Source organism: Nerophis lumbriciformis, linkage group LG22 (assembly GCF_033978685.3).
Source record: "Nerophis lumbriciformis linkage group LG22, RoL_Nlum_v2.1, whole genome shotgun sequence".
In the NCBI taxonomy this organism is placed as follows: Eukaryota; Metazoa; Chordata; class Actinopteri; order Syngnathiformes; family Syngnathidae; genus Nerophis; species Nerophis lumbriciformis.
The window spans coordinates 20044093-20069958 of record NC_084569.2 but is presented as its reverse complement, the minus strand read 5'-3'; the positions used below and the strand labels follow the sequence as shown (position 1 = coordinate 20069958).

General features: G+C 42.5%; 1 protein-coding gene across 1 annotated transcript in view; it reads left to right on the top strand.

The window, feature by feature from the left end:
• The window catches only part of LOC140679707 (voltage-dependent T-type calcium channel subunit alpha-1H), a 156699-nt gene extending 131470 nt beyond the window's left edge, over positions 1 to 25229 (top strand). The window contains exon 2 of the mRNA XM_072915677.1: positions 24156 to 25229. Coding sequence (XP_072771778.1) covers positions 24156 to 24448 — 293 coding nt within the window. The 3' untranslated portion in view covers positions 24449 to 25229. The remainder of the gene's footprint in view (positions 1 to 24155) is intronic.
• Positions 25230 to 25866: the final 637 nt, after the last annotated feature.

The window sequence follows — 25866 nt, the reverse complement described above, 5'->3', positions numbered from 1 at the left end:
ACCTTTTGAATGCAATTACTGAAATAAATCAAGTTTTTCAAAATATTCTAATTTACTGGCTTTTACCTGTATATATATGTGTGTGTGTGTGTGTGTGTGTGTGTGTGTGTGTGTGTGTGTGTGTGTGTGTGTGTGTGTGTGTGTGTGTGTGTGTGTGTGTGTGTGTGTGTGTGTGTGTGTGTGTGTGTGTGTGTGTGTGTGTGTGTACTTTTGTAAATAAAGGGGACCACAAAAAAAAAATTGCATTGGCTTTATTTTAACAAAAAAATCTCAGGGTACATTAAACATATGTTTCTTATTGCAGTTAAGTCCTTAAATAAAATAGTAAACATACAAGACAACTTGTCTTTTAGTATTAAGTAAACAAACAAAGGCTCCTAATTTAGTCTGCTGACATATGCAGTAACATATTGTGTCATTTATCATTCTATTATTTTGTCAACATTATTAAGGACAAGTGGTAGAAAATAAATTATGAATCTACTTCTTACTGTTAATATCTGCTTACTTTCTCATTTAACATGTTCTATCTACACTTCTGTTAAAATGTAATAATCACTTATTCTTCTGTTGTTTGATGCTTTACATTAGTTTTGGATACCACACATTTGGGTATCAATTTGATACCAAATAGTTTCAAGATCATACATTGGTCATATTCAAAGTCCTCATGTGTCCAGAGACATATTTCCTGACTTTATAAACATAATATGAATTTTTTTTAAAACGAAAGAAGATGTTGTGTACCAAAAAATATGGATGTATTCATAGTAGTATCGACTGGATAGGTGCCTGTACTTGCTATCATTACAGTGGATGTTAGGTGTAGATCCACCAATGGCATTTGTTTACATTTTGATGCCGGTGAGCTACGGTGTGTAGTGAAGCATGTTCAGCTATTCCTCGTCCTGCAGGGATGATACTTGTAAGAAACGTACTTTATTTGTCGCCATGGAGGCGAGGATTAGTGATTTAGAATTAGCTAAAACACTGCCGATGGCGGATGGACGTTAGTCGCTAGCTAGCTAGCCATGTTTTAAAGCACCTATTCCTGAGGGCGTTTCAGTGTTATAACTTCACCTTTATCTTTAGTTTTTAATCCAAAATGTGTCCGTGTGTCTGCTTGTAAGTACTCTGTGATTGTGTGCCGCTGAACATGCTCGTCTGCTCGTAAACCAGCAATGACTCGACGTTGGCTCATCTTGTATTTGAGATCGTTTATAGGATTAGGCGAAATAAGTGCTCAACTTCAGCCTAAACCCTTTCGGTCTGTAAAATTGTCAATTTATGAATGTAAAACAGTTGGTTTATTTTGTTGACCACTGACCGAAGAAATAATAAACTCACTAACTAAATAAATACTAGGCGCCATTTAGCCTTTCTGTAAATAAAAAATGCACTAGGCTTGTGTTGGTTTCGGCTGTACGAATCGTTCAAATCGCGAAAAAAGGATAAAGGTTTCTTTGGAATTCCTTCAGAGGTTAACGGAGAAAGAGTGCAAGATTTTACGGAACAACAGAGGGAAAAAATCAGATCACACTCCAGTCCAAGGGTGCAGAGTCGAAGAATGCACAAGTTTGTAGTAAACACTTAAAGGTAAAGGTTTGTTTGATATACTTTTAACTGTTATTTCCCATTTAAGTATTATCTTGATACTAATCTTTTTTAACCAGCCACACACAAAGAAGCTGAAGATCTCCATGCTTTTCTGTTGTTTTTTTTGTAGAATGGCGTTTAGAGCACAATGGTTCGATATGTCTGAGAGCGCGACGTATAAACCTTGATATCACTCGACACATCTTTTTCGATAAAGTATAGGGATTTTATTTCGTTGCATAGTTAGATTTTTACAGGATGATTTAAGCCTCTTTTGTACCCTTGCTGTACAACAGCCATCTTAGCTTGGTTGACCACCACTGGTTTTCACTTCTGGGAAGAAGTCACGTGACAGAATACAAGCAAAAATGTGAAAAGGTTATTTAAAATGTGTTTTTGCTAATTCATTAAAAACACAAACAAAACACATGTACTTAAGTATTCACAGCATTTGCTCAATACTTTGTTGATGCACCTTTGTCAGCAATTACAGCCTCAAGTCTTTTTAAATACGATGCCACAAGCTTGGCACACCTATCTTCGGGCAGTTTCACACATTCCTCTTTGCAGAACCTCTCAAGCTTCATCAGGTCGGATGGGAAGCGTTGGTTTTCATCCAGGATGACTCTGTACATTGCTGCATTCATCTTTCCCTCTATCCTGACTAGTCTCCCAGTTCCTGCTGCTGAAAACCATCCCCACAGCATGATGCTGCCACCGCTATGATTCACTGTATTGGCCTGGTGATGAGCGATGCCTGGTTTCCTCCAAATACAATGCCTGGCATTCACGCCAACGAGCTCAATCTTTGTCTCATCAGACCAGAGAAATTTGTTTTCTCGTGGTCTGAGAGTCTTTCAATTTAGTATTATTAAGAAATGGCTTCTGCCTGGTCGCTCTTCCACACAGGCCTAATTGGTGGATTGCTGCACAGATGGTTGTCCTTCTGGAAGGTTCTTTTCTCTCCACAGAGGAATGCTGTAGCTCTGACAGAGTGACCATCGGATTCATGGCCAACTCCCTGAGTACTAAAGAGGAATGGGTGAAACTGCTCAAAGATAGGTGTACCAAGCTTGTGGCATTGTATTCAAACATACTTGACGCTGTACATGCTGCCAAAGACTGTGAATACGTACAGTCGTGGTCAAAAGTTTACATACACTTGTAAAGAACATAATGTCATGGCTGCCTTGAGTTTCCAATAATTTCTACAACTCTTATTTTTTTGTGATAGAGTGATTGGAGCACATACTTGTTGGTCACAAAAAACATTCATGAAGTTTGGTTCTTATATGACTTTATTATGGGTCTACAGAAAATGTGACCAAATCTGCTGGGTCAAAAGTATACATACAGAAATGTTAATATTTGGTTACATGTCCCTTGGCAAGTTTCACTGCAATAAGGGGCTTTTGGTAGCCATCCACAAGCTTCTGGCAAGCTTCTCGTTGAATTTTTGACCACTCCTCTTGACAAAATTTGTGCAGTTCAGCAAAATTGGTTGGTTTTCTGACATGGGCTTGTTTCTTCAGCATTGTCCACACGTTTAAGTCAGGACTTTGGGAAGGCCATTCTAAAACCTTAATTCTAGCCTGATTTAGCCATTCCTTTACCACTTTTGACATGTGTTTGGGATAGGAATGTCCGATAATGGCTTTTTGCCGATATCCGATATTCCGATATTGTCCAACTCTTTAATTACCGATACCGATATCAACCGATACCGATATCAACCGATATATACAGTCGTGGAATTAACACATTACTATGCCCAATTTGGACAATCAGGTATGGTGAAGATAAGGTACTTTAAAAATAAGATAAATAAATTAAAAACATTTTCTTGAATAAAAAAGAAAGTACAACAATATAAAAACAGTTACATAGAAACTAGTAATTAATGAAAATTAGTAAAATTAACTGTTAAAGGTTAGTACTATTAGTGGACCAGCAGCACACACAATAATGTGTGCTTACGGACTGTATCCCTTGCAGACTGTATTGATCTATATTGATATATAATGTAGGAACCAGAATATTAATAACAGAAAGAAACAACCCTTTTGTATGAATGAGTGTAAATGGGGGGGGGGAGGTTTTTTTGGGTTGGTGCACTAATTGTAAGTGTATCTTGTGTTTTTTATGTTGATTTAATAAAAAAAACAACTAAAAAAAACGATAACGATAAGAAAAACGATAATTTCCGATATTACATTTTAACGCATTTATCGTCCGATAATATTATCGGACATCTCTAGTTTGGGGTCATTGTCCTGTTGGAACACCCAACTGCACTCAAGACCCAACCTCCGGGCTGATGATTTTAGGTTGTCCTGAAGAATTTGGAGGTAATCCTCCTTTTTCATTGTCCCATTTACTCTCTGTAAAGCACCAGTTCCATTGTCAGCAAAACAGGCCCAGGGCATAATACTACCACCATCATGCTTGACGGTAGGTGTGGTGTTCCTGGGATTAAAGGCCTCACCTTTTCTCCTCCAAACATATTGCTGGGTATTGTGGCCAAACAGCTAAATTTTTGTGACCAACAAGTATGAGCTCCAATCACTCTATCACAAAAAAATTAGAGTTGTAGAAATTATTGGAAACTCAAGACAGCCATGACATTATGTTTTTACAAGTGTATGTAAACTTTTGACCACAACTGTAAATCCTGATATCGGTACTCTTACACTATATCCTAATAATGAGATGTATCACAATGTGGTATTTTATTTGTAAAATTTTATGTATATATACACTTATACACATGAATAAATTCCAATTTTGCTTATTTTGTCGCATTTCATTTGTAAAGCATATATTGTATACAAAAAGACAAGACAATTAAAAAATATTAACAAGTATTGTTAGTACAGTAGGACGAGGATTCATATGGCCCCATGTGTCACTGTTTACTTGACACATGAAACGTGACAAATTTGGGGGGTGCACAATGATCTTTAGCCGCCAGATGGCAGTAGAGTGTTGGAAATCTTCAAATGTGTTATGTTGCAATTCCATAAGAGTGGCGCTTTTCATCATTTTTAGCAGAATGCATTGCAAAATGATGAACGCCCCTCTTCCTCTCATGCGAGATCCACCCATAAATGGGGCCCAATGAATCCCTTCCCTACTCTACCTGCCTTTCTTTTCGAAAGTGATCACTATAGAGCCAATGGTAGTTTTGAAGTAACATTAGTACTTTGTCGCATTTTAACACTATTGTTTTTCATGTCATGTGATACACATTAATGGCATGTTTTGCAGACTAGTCTGCGGTTGTTTGGTCAGTAACGTTTTAAATTCAAACAAATATGCTTCTATTTTTTAACACCAATTCCTCTTCAGATCTTGTTGGTTTAGCTTCCATTGTGGTGTCATTCAGTGCAATGTTGACATCCATGCTCGCCGTAAAGTTATTTTAAGTGACGTAAAACCGTACCGTACCATATTTTTTGGGCTATAAGGCGCACTTAACGTCCTTTCATTCTCTCAAAAATTGACAGTGCGCTTTATAACCCGGTGCGCTTCGTACTGTATTAATTCTGGTTGAAGCAATTATATGTGGTACATGGTGTAATGATAAGTGTGACCAGTAGATGGCGGTCACACACAGTGGACTGCAAGTCGACACCTGTTCAATGACTGACGCTAGTAAGTCCCCGTAAGCAAGCAACATGATGTTTCATTGAGAATATAGAACATTACACACGGTGCTGAAAAATCTATCAATAAGTTTTAGTACAACTTTGGTAAGCTACGAAGCCGCACCGCTTGATTGAACGTGGAGCATTATGGCTACTGTAGTCAGACGTACTGTGCTTCAAAATACGGGCATTATTATGGTGTGTGTATAAGGACCCAAGATGGCAACTATTAGGAGACATATTATCTGGCGTTTTGTTTCGCAATATTATGCAAAATCAACTTTTCTTACCTATTGTTACCTGCTGAGGTGTATATAAGCTTCTTCTTTTTCCTCCAATCTCTTGTTGTGGGGCATTCATCCTCCACTGTTGCCATTTCTAGTATAAAGTAGCGCACAGTTCTAACTTATATCTGTCAGTAGACTTGCCAGTACAACCGGTACAACAAAGTTGACGGGGAGAAGACGCTGTCGAAGTGGAGGCTCGTAAATAAGACCACCCACAAAACGGCACATGCTAAAGAGACGGTCAGAAAGCGGCTTAAAGATGATCTGTAAAACATAATCTATGCAACATTTTGACCAAAGGACTACCATTACATGTTATGTAGACCACAAGGAAGTGTTTTAAATGTAGAAAAAAATATCATAATTTGTCCCCTTTAATCCGGTGCGTCATTTGTATTAAAAAAAAACCCTGAGTAGACACACTCATCGGCGGTACGCCTTATAATATGGTGCGCCCTATGGTCCAAAAAATATGGTAGTATCGTTGCTGCAGCTTTCATGTAAATGTATGATATAAACAATAGATGATTATATCATACGGCAGACATTTTTATGTCAAATTACGATATATGTTGTAATCTTGCACAGAATTATCATACAAGCAAATACGATAAAGACCTTTAAAATGTGGAATACCTCTACTTAAAATTATTCTTCCCACTTTATTGTCACATTAATCTGGGAAAGACTTGAAGCCCATTTTTTTCTTGTTTTTAATCTTCAGCCATCCCCTTTAAGCTCGCTCAATAACTCACTGTGGATTTGAGTCTTTACTTACATTTATCCACAACATCACACAACTCCCAGTCTGTCCCCTTCTTCTTGAGTTACACAAATCCGCATTTTTGCTCCGAGCGGGCCTGGAAACCAGCATTTATGACAAATGTGCTGCTCAAACCCCCTTATGGATACACAGTATGTTTTACTGCTGCTTTCCATCCAGGCCCAGACTGTGTGTGTGTGTGTGTGTGTGTGTGTGTGTGTGTGTGTGTGTGTGTGTGTGTGTGTGTGTGTGTGTGTGTGTGTGTGTGTGTGTGTGTGTGTGTGTGTGTGTGTGTGTGTGTGTGTGTGTGTTCGTTCTTGTATCTCCACCCTTCTTGAGACATCAACAAGGAAAAGTACCTTCCATATGAGGACCGGTTAGTTAGGACATAATAAATCATGGTCCCAATACAGAAAACCATTGCATCTATTAGAAAATGTCTCATTTGCACTCCTGGTGTGGAAATCTATCAAAATTAGGGTGGTCCCAAAAAGGAGGGATTTTTTTTAATGGACTGTGTGTCGGTTTTAAAAGTGCTCCCCTTCTGGTCAACATATGAAATAACAAGTGTGTGTAAGAAATTGACATGCGCCCCCTTTGGCCAAAATGTATAAAAAATAAATAAAACATACTGTATATAGAGACAAACTATAAAAACTTGGAGTACATAATGAAGATTAAAAACCAAGTACCAACAAAAAATAAAATGAACTAAAAGCAGTCTTTTTCTCACAATGTGTCAACTTTGTCATACTTGCCAACCCTCCCGGATTTTCCGGGAGACTCCCGAAATTCAGCGCCTCTCCCGAAGACCTCCCGGGACAAATTTTCTCCCGAAAATCTCCCGAAATTCAGGCGGAGCTGGAGGCCACGCCCCCTCCAGCTCCATGCGGACCCGAGTCCGCTTTCCCACAATATTGTAGCGTTGGATGGGTTTGACAAACGTCTTTCCTTGAAGAAGTCAAGAATTGCTGACGCAATGTGCGATCATTTGTACTTTTAATGATCACGTCAATTTCAAAAACACACACACACAAGTGAACGCAAAGCATACTTAGTCAACAGCCACACCTATCACACTGAGGGTGGCCCTATAAAACAACATCAACATTCACAAACATGCACCACACTGTGAATCCACACCAAACAAGAACGACAAACACATTTCTGGAGAACATCCGCACCGCAACACAACATAAACACAACAGAACCAATACCCACAATCCCTTGCAACACCAACTCTTCCGGGACGCTACACAGCCCCCACCTAGCTGGGTTCGTTGTCCCCAACAGCCCATGCGTTCATCACAAAGTCCCGCAAGTGCTGAGGCAACCGGCGTCGTCGACGCCCCTCTGATGTCGGCTGGCTGCTACCACTGTCTGCAGGTAGGTCGGAAGTGGGGGTTACCTCAGCATCCTCGTTGCTTCCTGGGGGTATCTCCCCCTGCGGCAGGGTGCTTGACTCCAAGTTCCCCCGGCTCTGGTCCAATGGCTGGTATGAGGCCAAGCGGTCTCGGTGCAGCACCACCAGCCGGTTCCGAGGTGCCAGTCGTATCCGATAGACCACGTCGGACAACTTCTGGAGGACCTTGCAGGGTCCCACCCAGTGGCTGGTGAGCTTCGGGGAGAGTCCTTTCTTTCTCACCGGGTTATAGACCCAGACATGCGCGCCTGGTTCAAAGTCCTGGCCTCGACTACGGAGGTCATATGCCCGCTTCTGTTGGACCCCAGCCTCCGTCAGGCTGGTGCGGGCAAAATCGTGAGCCTCCCGCAGCCGCTCCACAAGGTTGTAGTAGTCGTCCAGGCCCGGTGCTCCTCTCACTTCTGGTTCTGGGGCTGGGCCAAAAACCAAATCAACAGGCGTGCGCAGTTCGTGACCAAACATCAATGATGCAGGGGTGCAGCGTGTGGACTCCTGCACCGCTGTCCTGTAGGCCCAAAGAATGAGTGGGAGGTGTAAATCCCAGTCTCTCTGCCGCTTATCGGTGAGGATGGCAAGTTGTGTGGCCAAGGTTCTATTAAAACGCTCCACCAACCCGTCACTCTGAGGATGCAGCGGCGTGGTGCGAGTCTTTTTCACACCCAGGCGACGGCACACCTCTTGGAATACCTGGGACTCGAAGTTCCGTCCCTGGTCACTGTGCAACTCCTCTGGAGCTCCAAATCGGCAGAATATCTCCGAAACCAATCTCTCTGCCGTTGTCGCAGCGCTCTGGTCGGGTACCGCATACGCTTCTGGCCATTTCGTGAAGTAATCCATGGCCACCAAGATGTAACGGTTTCCGCTATCAGTGACCGGAAATGGGCCGAGAATGTCCACACCCACTCGTTCCATGGGGGCCCCCACCTGGAACTGCTGTAGGGGAGCATGGGAGCGGCGTGTGGGGCCTTTCTTTGCTGTGCAGGCATCACAGCGGTGGACGTGCATCTCCACGTCACGGCGACAGCCTGGCCAGTAAAAGCGCTGCCTCAGTCGGAGCAAGGTCTTGGTCACTCCAAAATGGCCAGTCCCTGGGAAGCCATGCATCACTTCGAGGCCGCAGCACACGGGGCACCACAAGTTGGAGGGCAGCATGTTGTCCTGTCGGGGCTTCCCAGCGACGATATAGCAGGTCGCGAGACAACAGGAGGCTGTCCCACTGGGAGTACAGTGCTTTGGTCTCAGTGTCCAAGTGCACCACTGTGGCCCATTCCGGTCGCTGCTGTGCCCCCACCCAGCTGCGAGCTCTCTCAAGCACTGGGTCTTGTCTTTGATGGTCGATCAATTGTTGGGGGGTGAAGCTGTCCAGGTCGACTGAGATGTCATGTTGCCTGACTGCAGCTACTGATGGGTCTGGCATGCACCGCTCTTCCGCCCGCTGGCAGAAACGACACGCCTCCTCACAGGGCCGTCTGGACAGTGCATCAGCGTTGCCGTGCAGGCGGCCTGGTCGATGAGAAATCGTGAAGTCATATTCCTGCAAGATCTCGACCCACCTGGCCAGCTGCCCCTCGGGTTCCTTGAAGTTCAGCAACCAGGTGAGGGAGGCATGATCCGTCCGCAACACAAACCGTTGACCATAAAGGTAGGGACGGAAATGACGAAGGCCCAGGACAATTGCCAACAATTCCCGACGGGTGACGCAGTAGTTCCGCTCTGGCTTGCTCAGCCCCCGACTGTAAAAGGCCACAACCTGCTCACCGTGATTCCCTTCCTGTGACAGCACAACCCCCACGCCGACATCACTGGCATCTGTATCAACCACGAAAGGTCGGCTGGGGTCTGGGTAGGCCAACACTGGGGCTCGGACCAAGGCCTCTCGCAGCTGTGCAAAGGCCTCATTGCAGCTGTCAGTCCATTCAAATAACTGTCCCTTGTGTGTAAGCTGGTGCAAGGGGCCAGCAATGGTTGCAAAGTCCTTGATAAATCTCCGGTAATAGGATGCCAGTCCCAAGAAACTCCGCAACTCTTTAACATCCCTTGGCGCCGGCCAGTTACGGACAGTGGCAACTTTGGCTGGATCAGTGGCAAGACCTTGCCCACTGACGACATGCCCCAGGAAGGAAACTTCACGCCGAAGCAAATGGCACTTTTTGGGATTCAATCGCAGCCCAGCCTGACGAATGGCCTGGAACACATGCTGGAGGTTCTGTAGAGCCCCCTTAAATCCTGAAGCATGCACCAGGAGGTCATCCAGGTACACCACACAGCGATCACGGGGGATGGATGCCAGCACTCTCTCCATCAACCGCTCAAACGTGGCAGGTGCGTTGCAAAGCCCGAACGGCATCACCTTGAACTGCCAGAGTCCTTGACCTATTGTGAACGCTGTCTTTGGTCGAGCTTCGGCGGCCAACTCCACCTGCCAATAGCCACTGCGGAGATCCAGGGAGCTGAACCAGGAGGAGCCAGTGATGTAGTCCAGCGTATCATCTATGCGCGGCAACGGGTAGGAGTCCTTGCGTGTTACATCGTTGAGCCGTCTGTAGTCGACGCAGAACCGCCACGAGCCGTCCTTCTTCTTGACCAGAACTGCGGGTGCTGCCCATGGACTGCTGGAGGGCTCGATGACGCCCGCCTGGCGCATCTCCTCGATTTTCTCTTGGGCAGCCACTCGTTTGGCAAGGGGCAGACGGCGTGGGTGTAGCCGGATTGGTCGTGCGTCTCCTGTGTCGATGTCGTGGAGTACGAGACTGGTGTGCATGCAGTCTTCATCTTTCGCTGCAAAAATGTCTTGGAAGGCATTCAGTAAGCTTTTCAGTCGCTCCTGCTGGGTGGTATCCAGGCCTTGACTGCTTCGCTCAAACAGTTCTGCAATAGCCTGCTGGGTCTCTATAGTAGGCGGCCTATTAGTAGAAGGGTTAGGGTGAGACTTCTTCTGGTCCACCATGAAGGCCGTAGCCGCGGATGGCTCTGTGGGGGCTGTCACTCTGCAGGCGCCTGGCTCATCAGTACCCTGGAGGGAAACTGTTTTCTCACCAAGATGAAGCATGGCCCTAGGCACATCGACCACAGCTCTCCACATCTCCAACAGGTCAAGCCCAACAATACAGGGGTCTTGAATGTTGGCCAGCCAGAATGGATGTCGTCTCTCTTGACCCGCCACCTTAATGCACACTGTCCCTTTGCCCAGCATGGCAGCCTTGCTCCCTGTGACGGTTGTAATTCGGGCGTTGGTGTTAGTCCAGCCTGATGGCAAGCTGTGTTGCAAGTGGGGAAGGACTCCCGGCCGGATGATGGAGATAGTGGACCCCGTGTCAACCAGGGCTCTGCAGACTGTTCCATCAAGCTCACATTCCAGGTATAGCCCCCGGGCCCTGCCCAGGCGGCCCAGGCGCTGTGCATCACATTCGGGTACTGTGGAAACCATCCCGGGTGTCAGTTCCCCGACACTGACACCCCTCTCTAGTTTGACGACGCCTCAGCGGCAACATCAATGGGGGCAAGGGCTGGACAGTGTCTTGCAATGTGGCCAGGGACACCGCAGCGGTAACAGTTCACTTCGGTCTGCCTTCTCCGGGAGGAGCGTGGCCGTGGCGTTGCAGTCACTTGGTCGGCTCCCTCTCGTTCTGTCCCGTCCCATCCAGCCTGGCGGACTCGCGGAACATCACAGCGGCCATCTGGACACAGAACGTGCTCCACACGTTCGGCTTCAGTCAATGCGGCAGAGAGAGAGTGTTTAGCAAACAGTCTGAGATGTTCCCGAAGTCGTTCAGGCTGTAGACCACGGACAAAGGCTTGCACGGTGAGCTCTTCCTGTAATACTTCTGGAAACGCTGGGTGGCCCCTTCGCACCAGACAGCGAAGGTCGGCAGCATAAGCTCTGAGACTTTCTCCCAAAAGGCGTCGCCGCTTGTACAGCTGCTCTCGTGCTTCGTCTGCATGAATTGGTCGACCGTAACGTCGTTGAAGAGCCTCACGCATGGCCCCCCAATCAGCCAATTCCTCCTCTTGTAAATCGACCAAACACTGTAGGGCTGGGCCTTCCAGGGACAGCGCCACATGCCCTGCGGTTGCCACATCAGACCAGCCATTCAAACGTGCTGCTAGCTGGACCTGGAGAAGGAAGGATTCAATAGAGCCTTCTCCACTATAGTGAGGAAGCTTTGGTGTGGCGATGCTTGGCCTGTAGTCATCTCGCAGGGAATTTGTGTCCACCATCACCGCAGGAGAGGCACTTCTTCGGCAGGCACTCCTTCCCACACGAGGCGCACTTCTTCCATCTGGCTGAACTTCCAATCTTATCCCATCATTTTGAGCTTCCATTCTTCCTCCAAATGGATGAGCCTCCCGTCCACTAGGGCGGCGCAGGTTCCTCTCATTTACTTGTTGATGAGGTAGTTGAGCCTCCAATCCACCAGGGCGGCGCTTGTTCCTTTCCTCTTCCTGGTGACGAGGCAGGTGGTCTTCATCCGGAAGTGCATTCTCCCAGCACTTGATAAGATCTTCAAGCTTCTTTGAGAAAGCCATCCCACTTCTGACACCAATGTAGCGTTGGATGGGTTTGACAAACGTCTTTCCTTGAAGAAGTCAAGAATTGCTGACGCAATGTGCGATCATTTGTACTTTTAATGATCACGTCAATTTCAAAAACACACACACACACACACACAAGTGAACGCAAAGCATACTTAGTCAACAGCCACACCTATCACACTGAGGGTGGCCCTATAAAACAACATCAACATTCACAAACATGCACCACACTGTGAATCCACACCAAACAAGAACGACAAACACATTTCTGGAGAACATCCGCACCGCAACACAACATAAACACAACAGAACCAATACCCACAACCCCTTGCAACACCAACTCTTCCGGGACGCTACAATATAAAGAACGTCTACAGTAAAGCAGTTTGTCTGCCGTAAACAGCAATGTTGTGACACTCTTAAACAGGACAATACTGCCATCTAGTGCATTTGATGAAAGCACTTTTGTGCGTGCCACACAGCAATGCATAATCAGAGAGGGTGTTCAGCATGGTTAGAAAGATAGTGACAGAGAATAGAACAAGGATGGACAATTCAACCCTTAACTCAACAATGAGTAGATGAGTGTTATGTGTGTGTATATGTGTAAATAAATGAACACTGAAATTCAAGTATTTCTTTTATATATATATATATATATATATATATATATATATATATAGCTAGAATTCACTGAAATATATATAGCTAGAATTCACTGAAAGTCCATCCATCCATCCATTTTCTACCGCTTATTCCCTTTTGGGGTCGCGGGGGGCGCTGGAGCCTATCTCAGTCAAGTATTTCAAATATATATATATATATATATCCATCCATCCATTTTCTACCGCTTATTCCCTTCTCGGTCGTGGGGATATATATATATATGTATATATATATATGTATATGTATATATATATATATATATATATATATATATATATATATATATATATATATATATTTGAAATACTTGACTTGGTGAATTCTAGCTGTAAATATACTCCTCCCCTCTTAACCACGCCCCCAACCACGCCCCCGCCCTAACCACGCCCCCCGCACCCACCCCCCACCCCCCACCTCCCGAAATTGGAGGTCTCAAGGTTGGCAAGTATGAACTTTGTTCTTATAAATTTGAGAACCATTTCTCATATTCTTTCTGTTTCTGTAATATTGCAAAATGTTATCATATAATTACTACTTTTTTAATGTAAAATTATTACATTTAAAGCAAAATGGCCACATTTGTCATATAAAATTCTGACTTTTATCACAATATTGCCAATTTGTTTGTTGTTCTTTTAAAATAGTGACATTTTTTAAATAAAATGATGACCTTTGTCATCATTTTGCCAGGTAAAATTGCGATTATTATAATATTGCCAAAATGTTAAAGTTTTCTTATAAAAATTGTGACTTTTGTCGAGTAAAATTACGACTATTTCATAAAATTGCCAAAACGTTAAGCTTTTCTTGTAAAACTGCGACTGTTATTGAGTAAAATTCCAACTTTTATCATAATATTGAACAAATGTCTTGTAATATTTTGACTTGCGTTGAGTAAAATTAACTTTTATTATTAATACTGCCAAAATTCTAAGTTTTTCTTGTGAAATTGTGACCTTTTTCTTGTGAAATTCCAACTAATTTTTCATTACAAGCTTGTTTAATGTTTGCCTAGTACAGGGGTCGGCAACCCACGGCTCTAGAGCTCTTTAGCGCCGCCCTAGTGGCTCTCTGGAGCTTTTTCAAAAATGTATGAAAAATGGAAAAAGATGAGAGGAAAAATATATATTTTTTGTTTTAATATGGTTTCTGTAGGAGGACAAACATGACACAAACCTCCCTAATTGTTATAAAGCACACTGTTTATATTAAACATGCTTCACTGATTCCAGTATTTGGCGAGCGCCGTTTTGTCCTACTCATTTTGGCGGTCCTTGAACTTCCCGTAGTTTGTTTACATGTATAACCTTCTCCGACTTTCTAGGACATGTTTTATGCCACATTTTTTCTGTCTCATTTTGTCCACCAAGCTTTAAACGTTGTGCATGAATCCACAAAGGTGAGTTTTGTTGATGTTTTTGACTTGTGTGGAGTGCTAATCAGGCATATTTGGTCACTGCATGACTGCAAGCTAATCGATGCTAACATGCTATTTAGGCTAGCTATATGTACATATTGCATCATTATGCCTCATTTGTAGGTATATTTTAGCTCATTTAGTTTCCTTTGAGTCATCTTAATTCAATTTATATCTCATGACACACTATCTGTATGTAATATGGCTTTTAATTTTTTACGGCTCCAGACAGATGTGTTTTTGTATTTTTGGTCCAATATGGCTCTTTCAACATTTTGGGTTGCCGACCCCTGGCCTAGTATGTATATATTATTAATGTTGTAAATACAAATCTTTATATATCTAAAAAGGCTGGTCCTAAAGCGGTATGTATTTTTGGCGGTCTCAATAAGAGTTGAATACAAGAGTGTGTGTGTGTGTGTGTGTGTGTGTGTGTGTGTGTGTGTGTGTGTGTGTGTGTGTGTGTGTGTGTGTGTGTGTGTGTGTGTGTGTGTGTGTGTGTGTGTGAGTGAGTGTGGGTGGGTGGTGGGGTTTCAATGTGGTTTATCACATTTTCTCACACTGCGGAAAAGACGTTGACAGTGTATCTACTATGATAGTTTAAAGGTGTTAATTCAAGAGTGTTTGTGTGTGTGTATCCATCACATTCACACATGCACATTTAATATCACTATACTTGAAGACATATGCAGTCGTGGTCAAAAGTTTACATACACTTGTAAAGGACATACTGTCTTGAATTTCCCAAAATTTCTACAACGCTTATTTTTTTGTGATAGAGTGATTGGAGCACATACTTGTTGGTCACAAAAAACATTCATGAAGTTTGGTTCTTTTATGAATTTATTATGGGTCTACTGAAAATGTGACCAAATCTGCTGGGTCAAAAGTATACATACAGCAATGTTATTATTTGGTTACATGTCCCTTGGCAAGTTTCACTGCAAAAAGGCGCTTTTGGTAGCCATCCACAAGCTTCTGGTTGAACTTTTGACCACTCCTCTTGACAAAATTGGTGCAGTTCAGCTAAATTTGTTGGTTTTCTGACATAAACTTGTTTCTTCAGCATTGTCCACACGTTTAAGTCAGGACTTTGGGAAGGCCATTCTAAAACCTTAATTCTAACCTGATTTAGCCATTCCTTTACCAATGTTAACGTGTATTTGGAGTCATTGTCCTGTTGGAACACCCAACTGCGCCCAAGACCCAACCTCCGGGCTGATGATTTTAGGTTGTCCTGAAAAATTTGGAGGTAATCCTCGTTTTTCATCATCCCATTTACTCTCTGTAAAGCACCAGTTCTATTGGCAGCAAAACGGGCCCAGAGCATATTACTACCACCACCATGCTTGACGGTATGAATGGTGGTCCTGGGATTAAAGGCCTCACCTTTTCCCCTCCAAACAGCTCAATTTTTCTTTCATCTGACATCACATGGACAAAGATAAGACCTTCTGGAGGGAATTTCTAACCAAATATTAACATTGCTGTATGTATACTTTTGACCCACCAGATTTGGTCACATTTTCAGTAGACCCATAATAAATTCATAAAATAACCAAACTTCATGAATGTTCATAAAAGAATCAAACTTTATGAATGTTTTTTGTGACTAACAAGTATGTGCTCCAATCACTCTATCGCAAAAAAATAAGAGTTGTAGAAAGTATTGGAAACTCAAGACAGCCACGACATTATGTTCTTTACAAGTGTATGTAAACTTTTGACCACGACTTTAGGTAAAAACAAGGTTTGTCTATAAAAGCCTCAATAGTGAACTTGTCAGGTACAAACAATGTTTACTACCTTGTTTATATACATTTATTATCAAGTCCCGAGTCAAGACAGGCAAGCCCCGAGTCAAGTCCAAAGTCAAGACTGGAAAGTCTCAAGTCAAGTCCCAAGTCCTGCATTTTGAGTTTCGAGTCCTTTCAAGTCCTTTTAACCACAGACTAATATATTAACACAGATTGTGTATGCTTTTCAAACGCTGTATTTATTTATTAAAACAAGTGCATTTTAAATTGCAGGAAAGAAAATTGTGCTGACATTGCACTTTATAATAGCACTATTAACCTGTCATTTTAAACATTAACTCATTCCTTTACAGAACAAACACATTGAAAAATAAAGTGCAAATGTACTTATTTGTACAAAAGTGTTAACATTGAAAAAACATGACATATACGTGAACATAACAAAAAAGTTGTACTTTTTATATGTCAGGACCCTATGCTGCATTGCATTTGCAAAAGACCAAATTAGCCAAGAGTCTGTCAGTCATTTGTGCACGATGGGGGCGTAGTAGGATGCCACCATGGCTGAAAACTCGCTCCACTGGAGCACTGGAGGCAGGCACTACCAAGACTCTCATGGCCACTCGGAACAGTGAAGGAAGAGTCTTCATGTTCAATGCCCAGAACAAAAGGGGGGAGAGAGTTGTTTTGGGTTGGTGCACTACTTGTAAGTGTATCTTGTGTTTTTTATGTTGATTTAATTAAAAAAAGAGAAAAAAAAATAATATTTCTTGTGCGGCCCGATACCAATCGATCCACGGACCAGTACCGGGCCGCGGCCCGGTGGTTGGGGACCACTGAGGTAAACAACCAACAGTATGTCAGAAAGCTAGCTAAAACGGTACACATATTCATAATATAGTATACATTTTAACTGACCTTTATTTTACTATTTTTGTCTTTTTTTAGGTGGCTAAAATACGCGGTGCTGCTGACCGCCGTCTAACGTTACGTGTGATATATTGACTAACGTAACCCTGCTTAAAAAAAATCACTGAACAAAAAGTATGAATAAGGTAGTGAACTGCAACAGATTCCCGTGTTTGCAATAACGTTATAACGTTAGCAGTGAGTTTACAGCCTCACCGATTTAACTACACAGCAAATAAAAGTCACGTTACTTAGCCAATAAACGTTATCTTACATTCAAAACTTACCGTTCTTTGTGCAACTTCAAATGCCGGACGAAGTTGGAAGTTGTTGCCTCTCCATCAGTCATTTTCGAACCGCATGTGTTGCATACTGCAAACCGTTTTGTGTTGACCACCTCGTAATTTTTATACCCAAACAAAATTATTTTAGGTATCATTTTTTGTTCACTGGCGTGTGGTTTGGACATGTCTTCTTCGTTGGTTGTCCTGCAATTTGATTGGATGAATGCTGTGTGATGAAAACAAAGTAGATCTAATTTGATTGGCTGTTGTACTGAAACCACACCAGCTGACACACGCAACGCTGATAGACAAGTACACAATGAAAAAGACGGAGCGCTCCCGAATAACTTTTTCATCTTTGGGTTTTGGGGAAAGTAGCAAGTCATGTCAAGTCATGTCAATTCAAAAGGCTCAAGTCCAAGTGAAGTCACAAGTCATTGATGTTAAAGTCTAAGTCGAGTTGCAAGTCTTTTTACATTTTGTCAAGTCGAGTCTAAAGTCATCAAATTCATGACTCGAGTCTGACTCGAGTCCAAGTCATGTGACTCGAGTCCACACCTCTGCTACATAGTAAAGACATTTACATATTACTTTGACCCAGATTTGCCTTGTCTGCTAGATTTTTGCCAGTTCCATTTTACAGGCTCAGTCTTTCTCGTGGGAACTACAAAGCAGAATGGAACCACTATATGTTTTATTATTATGCTTTCTTTTTTTTAAAACTAAAGATCCAGATGTACACTTTGTTAAAAAATGAATATTTTAAAACAATCTGCCGATCTCAGAAGGACTGCAAATGCAAAAGAGTGCAAGTCATTAAAATATAATCTATAAACCATTTGCACTTACTAGGTTACATAAAACATGCAAGGGTGTGATCCAGTGCGATTGGAAGCAGTTTTTGGAATCCTGTGCTTTATATGCATGTTAAGATGCGAAATTAATATACACATGTTCTTGGTTGAAATATACATATATGGGGCGGCGTGGCGCAGATGGAAGAGCTGACGTGCCAGCAAACTTGAGGGTTTTTTAAGGTTAGCTTCCAGCTTCCACCATCCTAGTCACGGCTGTCCTGAGTCGTGGTTAATGCCTTTCATGGCAGTGTGTGAATGGGTGAATGTGATGCATAATGTAAAGCGCTATGGGTATCATTCCAGGTATAATAAAGTGCTATATGAATACAGACCATTTCCCATGTATACAACACTTTTGTATACAAAAACAAATAATACTGGTGTATGAGTTCCAAAATAACTGATATTCTGCACAGTTGCCCTCACTTTAAATTTGTTATAAGTATTATTTTGCGATGAGGTGGCGACTTGTCCAGGGTGTACCCCGCCTTCCGCCCGATTGTAGCTGAGATAGGCTCCAGCGCCCCCCGCGACCCCAAAGGGAATAAGCGGTAGAAAATGGATGGATGGATGGAAGTATTATTTTTAAATGAATTTATACATTGATGTATCTGTTTTATAAACGTATTATTTCTGTAATAATATTGATTATATTACCACAAAGATATATGTGTAATAATATATATATATATATATATATATATATATATACATGGCAGCTCCCGCCATCAGTGTGTGAATGGGTGAATGTGGTACTGTCAAAGCGCTTTGAGTACCTTGAAGGTAGAAAAGCGCTATACAAGTATAACCCATTTATCATTTATATATATATATATATATATATATATATATTTTTTTTTTTTATTTTTTTTTTTTATTTATCCATCCATCCATCCATTTTCTACCGCTTATTCCCTTTGATTTTATTTTTAATTTTTTTTTTTATACTTTTACTTTTATTTCCTTTTTGCTTTATACTAGTCTTGTCCCGATACCAATATTTTGGTTCTGGTAGCAAAATTATTTCAATACTTTTCGGTACTTTTCTAAATAAAGGGCACCACAAAAAATTGCATTATTGGCTTTATTTTAACAAAAAATCTGACGGTACATTAACCATATGTTTCTTATTGCAAGTTTGTCCTCAAATAAAATAGTGAACATACACGACAACTTGTCTTTTAGTATTAAGTAAACAAACAAAGGCTCCTAATTTAGTCTGCTGACATATACAGTAACATATTGTGTAATTTTCCATTTTACTGTTTTGTCAAAATTATTAAGGACAAGTGGTAGAAAATGAATTACTTATCTATTTGTTTATTTACTGCTAATATCTGCTTACTTTCTCTTTTAAAATGTTATACCTACACTTCTGTTAAAATGTAATAATCACTTATTCTTCTGTTGTTTGGATACTTTACATTAGTTTTGGATGATATCACAAATTTGGGTATCAATCCGATACCAAGTAGTTACAGGATCATACATTGGTCATATTCAAAGTCCTCATGTGTCCAGGGACATATTTCCTGAGTTTATAAACATTATATACATTTTTAAAAAACGAAAGAAGATGTTGTGATGCCAAAAAAACATCGATGTAATCATAGTAGTATCAACTAGATACACTCTTGTACTTGGTATCATTACAGTTTGTTTGTTTACAATTTGACGCCGGTGAGCTACAGTGTGTAGTAAAGCATGTTTAGCTATTCCTCGTCCTGCAGGGATGATACTTGAAGTAGCTAAAATACTGCCGACTGCGGCTGAACTTTAGCTAGTTAGCCATGTCTTAAAGTACCTCTTCCTGAGGGCGTTTCAGTGTTATAACTTTATCTTTTGTTTTTAAGCCAAAATGTGTTCGTTCTCCTTTTTCTGTCCACATACTGTGTCTGCTTGTAAGTACTCCGTGATTGTGCGCTGCCGAACATGCTCCTCTGCTCGTAAACCAGCAATGACCCGACGTGACGACGACGGGGGTGCAGGGGGGTTGGGGACCGGTACGTTTCAGAGGCGGTATAGTACCGAATATGTTTCATTCGTATCGCGGTACTATACTAATACCAGGATACTGTACAACCCCTACTTTATAGTAATACTATACTGCCACAAATAGTACAATAACACTATTTTAAGATATAGGTCAAAATCCCCTATGTTTTTTTTTGGCATTGTATGATGTACGGAAACAAGATTATTTTTAATGCATTCATTTGCTCTTTAAAATATTTTAACCCACCCTTTTTTTGAACTTATACAAATGTTAGAAAAAATAAAAATTCATGATTTGTGATATTCTGCACAATCTTTTTAGTGTTGATTCCCTCCAATAAACATAGATCAAAGCTTTTTTCTGCTGTTTCTGTGCCACGTTCACAGACAAAAAAATGTTTTTTTTGTTTTTTTATGAGATAACAATATTGAGGCTGTGAGAGTTGTGTTTATGGCCGCCGAATCATTTTATTTTTTTAATCTTCTGAATGAGCATCTTGTCGGAGGATTACATACAAGCTATTCTAGCACGGCTGTCCTATTTTCTTCCATTCTAAGAAATAGCCTTTAATATAATTATCCTATAAAAACAAAGCCTCTCCCTCCACGGGCCCTTAATCCTGCCGTAGAAGGATTTACCCCATACACACACCTACTTGTTTGCACACATGCATATCCACGGTGTGGTAATTACTGACGATGATCATTCACACGTGATCAGGCTCCCTAAAATGATCACGGAGAGAAGTTCCTCTGCTGAGGCTTCCAACACTCGAATGCAAAACTAGCATCGTGTGTGTGTGCGTGTGTGTGTACGTGTGTATTTATGTGTCCAGCTTGGCTTGCCTCCATGCTGGCTGCCTCATTTGGCTGCAAGTTAAAAGCAAGAGGACTCCCAAGCTCAATATGTTATTTTGCATTTACTCAAGCTCTTCAGCTGCTGTGGACTGACTTGCATGTTGGCTGGCAGGTTTGAAGTTTAGACGGCGAGAAGAGCAAAACAAATCCAAAAGCTGTCTTTTTTTGTCTGTCTTTTTCATTTTTTTGCACTATTTAAGTCATTAATCCCATTATGTGCATTTCCTAATTTGCAACTGCGGCTGATACACTATAGTGCAGAAAGTATTTGGCCACACATCCAAATGATGAGAATCGGGTGTCCTAATCACTTGGCCCGGTGTATAAAATCAAGCACTTAGGCATGGAGACTGTTTCTGCAAACATTTGTGAAAAAATGGGCCACTCTCACTGATTTCCAGCGTGGAACTGTCATAGGATGCCACCTGTGCAACAAATCCAGTCGTGAAATTTCCTGGCTCTTAAATATTCCAAAGTCAACTTTATTATAAGAAAAGTGAAGAGTTTGGGAACAACAGCAACTTAGTCCCGAAGTGGTAGGCCACGTAAACTGACAGAGAGGGATGCTGAAGTGCATAATGCAAAGACTTTCTGCACAGTCAGTTGCTACAGAGCTCCAAACTTCATGTGACCTTCCAATTAGCCCACGTACAGTACGCAGAGAGCTTCATGGAATGGGTTTCCATGGCCAAGCAGCTGCATCTGAGCCATACATCACCAAGCCCAATGCAAAGCGTCGGATGCAGTGGTGTAAAGCACGTCGCCACTGGACTCTAGAGCAGTGGAGACGCCTTCTCTGGAGAAACAAATCACACTTTTCCATCTGGCAATGTGATGGACCAGTCTGGTTTTGGAGGTTGCCAGGAGAACGGTACGTTTCGGACTGCATTGTGCAGAGTGTGAAATTTGGTGGAGGAGGAATTATGGTGTGGGGTGGTTTTTTAGGAGTTGGCCCCTTAGTTCCAGTCGGCGGATGCTGAAGCGCATAGTGCAAATACTTTCTGCACAGTCAGTTGCTACAGAGCTCCAAACTTCATGTGGCCTTCCAATTAGCCCACGTACAGTACGCAGAGTGCTTCATGGAATGGGTTTCCATGGCTGAGCAGGTACATCTAAGCAAGGCCAGGCAAATTTAGAGAAAAACATTTGTCTGGGGGCCGGTATATCTATTTTTAAGAACACTAATACAAAATCGCACATTAATGTCTGATTGAATGCTAAAAACGTTGTGACAGACCACCTTAAAAAACAGAATGGAATTTAATTTTTTTTTACTGAATGGGACACCAAGAATGTACATGAAAATAAAGAATGTTACAATATTAACTATGAAGAAAAAAACACTGAATATTGGCACCCCCTCTCCATTGACATCAAGCAAAACGCAACAAAAATGCAACAAACACAGCAAAATCTGAACGCGAAGGGTAAAAAAACTCACCTACAATCTGATATATCTGATATATCACTAAGCTTTAGAACTTTGTTGTAAAAATCTCCTTCCGCGTCTGTCCCTGACACCCGCATTTCAGGCTGGCCTCTGTGGAAACGCTCCCCACCCACACCGCTTGGTGCCTCGTCTGAGCTGCTGTGATTTAGATTACCATAGTAACTAATTAGATTACCATAGTAACTACTATATCATGCAAAAGCGCAGATTCCAACCATTGAAATACTTTGTATAGTTGAAGACTTACGGTCATTGGAAAACATCACTGCACATCATAATGGCAGCTACACTTTCCATCTTAACGATCTATAAAAATGATTTGGGAACGTCCGGCAGGCCAGTTAGAAGAGCTTATCGGGCCGCATTCGGCCCCCGGGCCTTAATTTGTCCGGGTCTGATCTAAGCCATACATCATCAAGTCCAAGTGTCTGATGCAGTGGTGTAAAGCACGTCACCACTGGACTCTAGAGCAGTGGAGACGCCTTCTCTGGAGTGATGAATGACGCTTTTCCATCTGGCAATCTGATTGACGAGTCTGGGTTTAGAGGTTGCCAGGAGAACGTTACATTTCGGACTGCATTGTGCCGAGTGTGAGATTTGGTGGAGGAGGAATTATGGTGTGGGGTTGTTTTTCCAGGAGTTGGGCTTGGCCCCCTAGTTCTAGTGAAAGGAACTTTGAATGCTCCAGGATACCAAAACATTTTGGACAATTCCATGGGATGGCACTTCAAGTTCATACTGTTTGTGAGTAAAGGCAGGTGGCCAAATACTTTTGGCAACATAGTATACGACGGTAACGCTAATGAAACCACTATCAACACAATTAGAGATGTCCGATAATGGCTTTTTTGCCGATATCCGATATTGTCCAACTCTTAATTACCGATACCGATATCAACCGATACCGATATATACAGTTGTGGAATTAACACATTATTATGCCTAATTTTGATGTGATGCCCCGCTGGATGCATTAAACAATGTAACAAGGTTTTCCATAATAAGAGAACAACTTCACCTCAAATTATGGAAAAAAATTCCACCATGGCACTGCCATATTTATTATTGAAGTCACAAAGTGCATTATTTTTTTTAACATACCTCAAAACAGCAGCTTCGAATTTGGGACATGCTCTCCCTGAGAGAGCATGAGGAGGTTGAGGTGGGCAGGGTTGAGGGGGGGGTTAGGGGGTAGCGGGGGGTGTATATTGTAGCGTCCCGGAAGAGTTAGTGCTGCAAGGGGTTCTGGGTATTTGTTCTGTTGTGTTTATGTTGTGTTACGGTGCGGATGTTCTCCCAAAATGTGTTTGTCATTCTTGTTTGGTGTGGATTCACAGTGGGGCACATATTTGTAGCAGTGTTAAAGTTGTTTATGCGGCCACCCTCAGTGTGACCTGTATGGCTGTTGACCAAGTATGCTTGCATTCACTTGTGAGTGTGTGAAAAGCCGTAGATATTATGTGATTGGGCCGGCACGCAAAGGCAGTGCCTTCAAGGTTTATTGGCGCTCTGTACTTCTCCCTTTGTCCGTGTACACAGCGGCGTTTTAAAAAGTCATACATTTTACTTTTTGAAACCGATACCGATCATTTCCGATATTACATTTTAAAGCATTTATCGACATCCCTAAACACAATAGCTTACTAAAGAACACTTCTCAAGCCACGTAAGAATCCCCACTGTGAACTCACACGTACGTATCTTCTCTTTCAGAGCTCGGTTGGGTCGCCATGATGAGCGAGGAGTGTCCTGTGCCGCCGGGGCAGCGCGAGGACTACGGCTCGGCGCAAGCGGATGACATCATCGAGGAAGTGGGTCCGTGTGATGACGCCAGCATCGGCAGTGACCTGAGTACGCTGGTGGTGCCCTTCCCCGAGCTGGCGCCCGTGGTCTTCTTCTGCCTCAAGCAGACCACCTGTCCCCGCAGCTGGTGCATCCGTATGGTTTCCAGTCCATATCCTTTTCATTTGCTGGCGGACCTGCTGTTGTTTTTTTGTAGGGAATGATCTCAACATGCTTTTAAATGGTATCGTTTTGCATGGGAAATCAGACCGGGTTCAGCTTCAGTTGTCGCAAATGGATTGCATCGACTGGTTGTGTGGCTCATTCAACATACAGCAGGGAAGGGATTAATATGGCCCTATTCCTGGGTGGATCTTGGGAAGAGGGGCGGTTAATCATTTTCAAATGCAGTCTGCTGAAAATGAAGGAAAGTGCCACTCTACATCGCAACTGACGCTGTGGTCAATGTTGGAATTGCCACAAAACACATTTTAAGATACACTATATTGCCAAAAGTATTTGGCCACCCATCCAAATGATCAGAATCAGGTGTCCTAATCACTTGGCCCGGCCACAGGTGTATACAATCAAGCACTTAGGCATGGAGACTGTTTCGACAAACATTTGTGAAAGAATGGGCCGTTCTCAGTGATTTCCAGCGTGGAACTGTCATAGGATGCCACCTGTGCAACGAATCCAGTCGTGACATTTCCTGGCTCTTAAATATTCCAAAGTCAACTGTCGGCTTTATTATACGGAAATGGAAGAGTTTGGGAACAACAGCAACTCAGCCACGAAGTGGTAGGCCACGTATACTGACAGAGAGGGGTCAGCGGATGCTGAAGTGCATAGTGCAAAGAGGTCGCCGACTTTCTGCAAAGTCAGTTGCTCCAGAGCTCCAAACTTCATGTGACCTGCCAATTAGCCCACATACAGTACGCAGAGAGCTTCGCAGAAGGGGTTTCCACGGCCGAGCAGCTGCATCTAAGCCCTACATCACCAACATGACGATGAAAGCAAGGTCCATAAAGACATGGATGACAGAGTCTGTCGTGGATGAACTTGACTGGTCTGCCTGAGTCCTGACCTGAACCAGATAGAACACCTTTGGGATGAATTAGAACAGAGACTTGACCAAAATCAGTGTGGGACCTGTCGGAGGCAGATATTTACATATATCCGTATTTAAGTGTTACTTCTTTATTTTCAAAATCATATTACAAAACAGCTAGTGTTCTTCTTCCAATTGTGGTCTTTTGGTTGTCTGCAAGTAATGTGTGCTAACCTTGACTTTGGAATGTAAGGAGGAGAGATACTCCTTTTCCTTATCTGTTCCTGTGTCCAGCTGAGTAGGACAATGGGCATGTGTTTGGGCTGGAAAGAGAGACAAGACAACAAGGGTGGGAGGGAGAGACACTTTATAGAAGAGAAGGTTTCCATATTTTAGATCAGACCATCTTAGCTGCGCGATTGAATGTTCTATGCTGGACTGGTCTCATTATATTTCCAAAGCTTTGGAGATAAAATTACAAAATACCTATTCTGTCTCTGGTGGTTCTTCTACTCAGCTGTACTGTTATAAAGAGCTTGGGAGTGGCCAGCAACTTGAATTCCCTGGGAGGAACAACTGGTCCAAACGCAA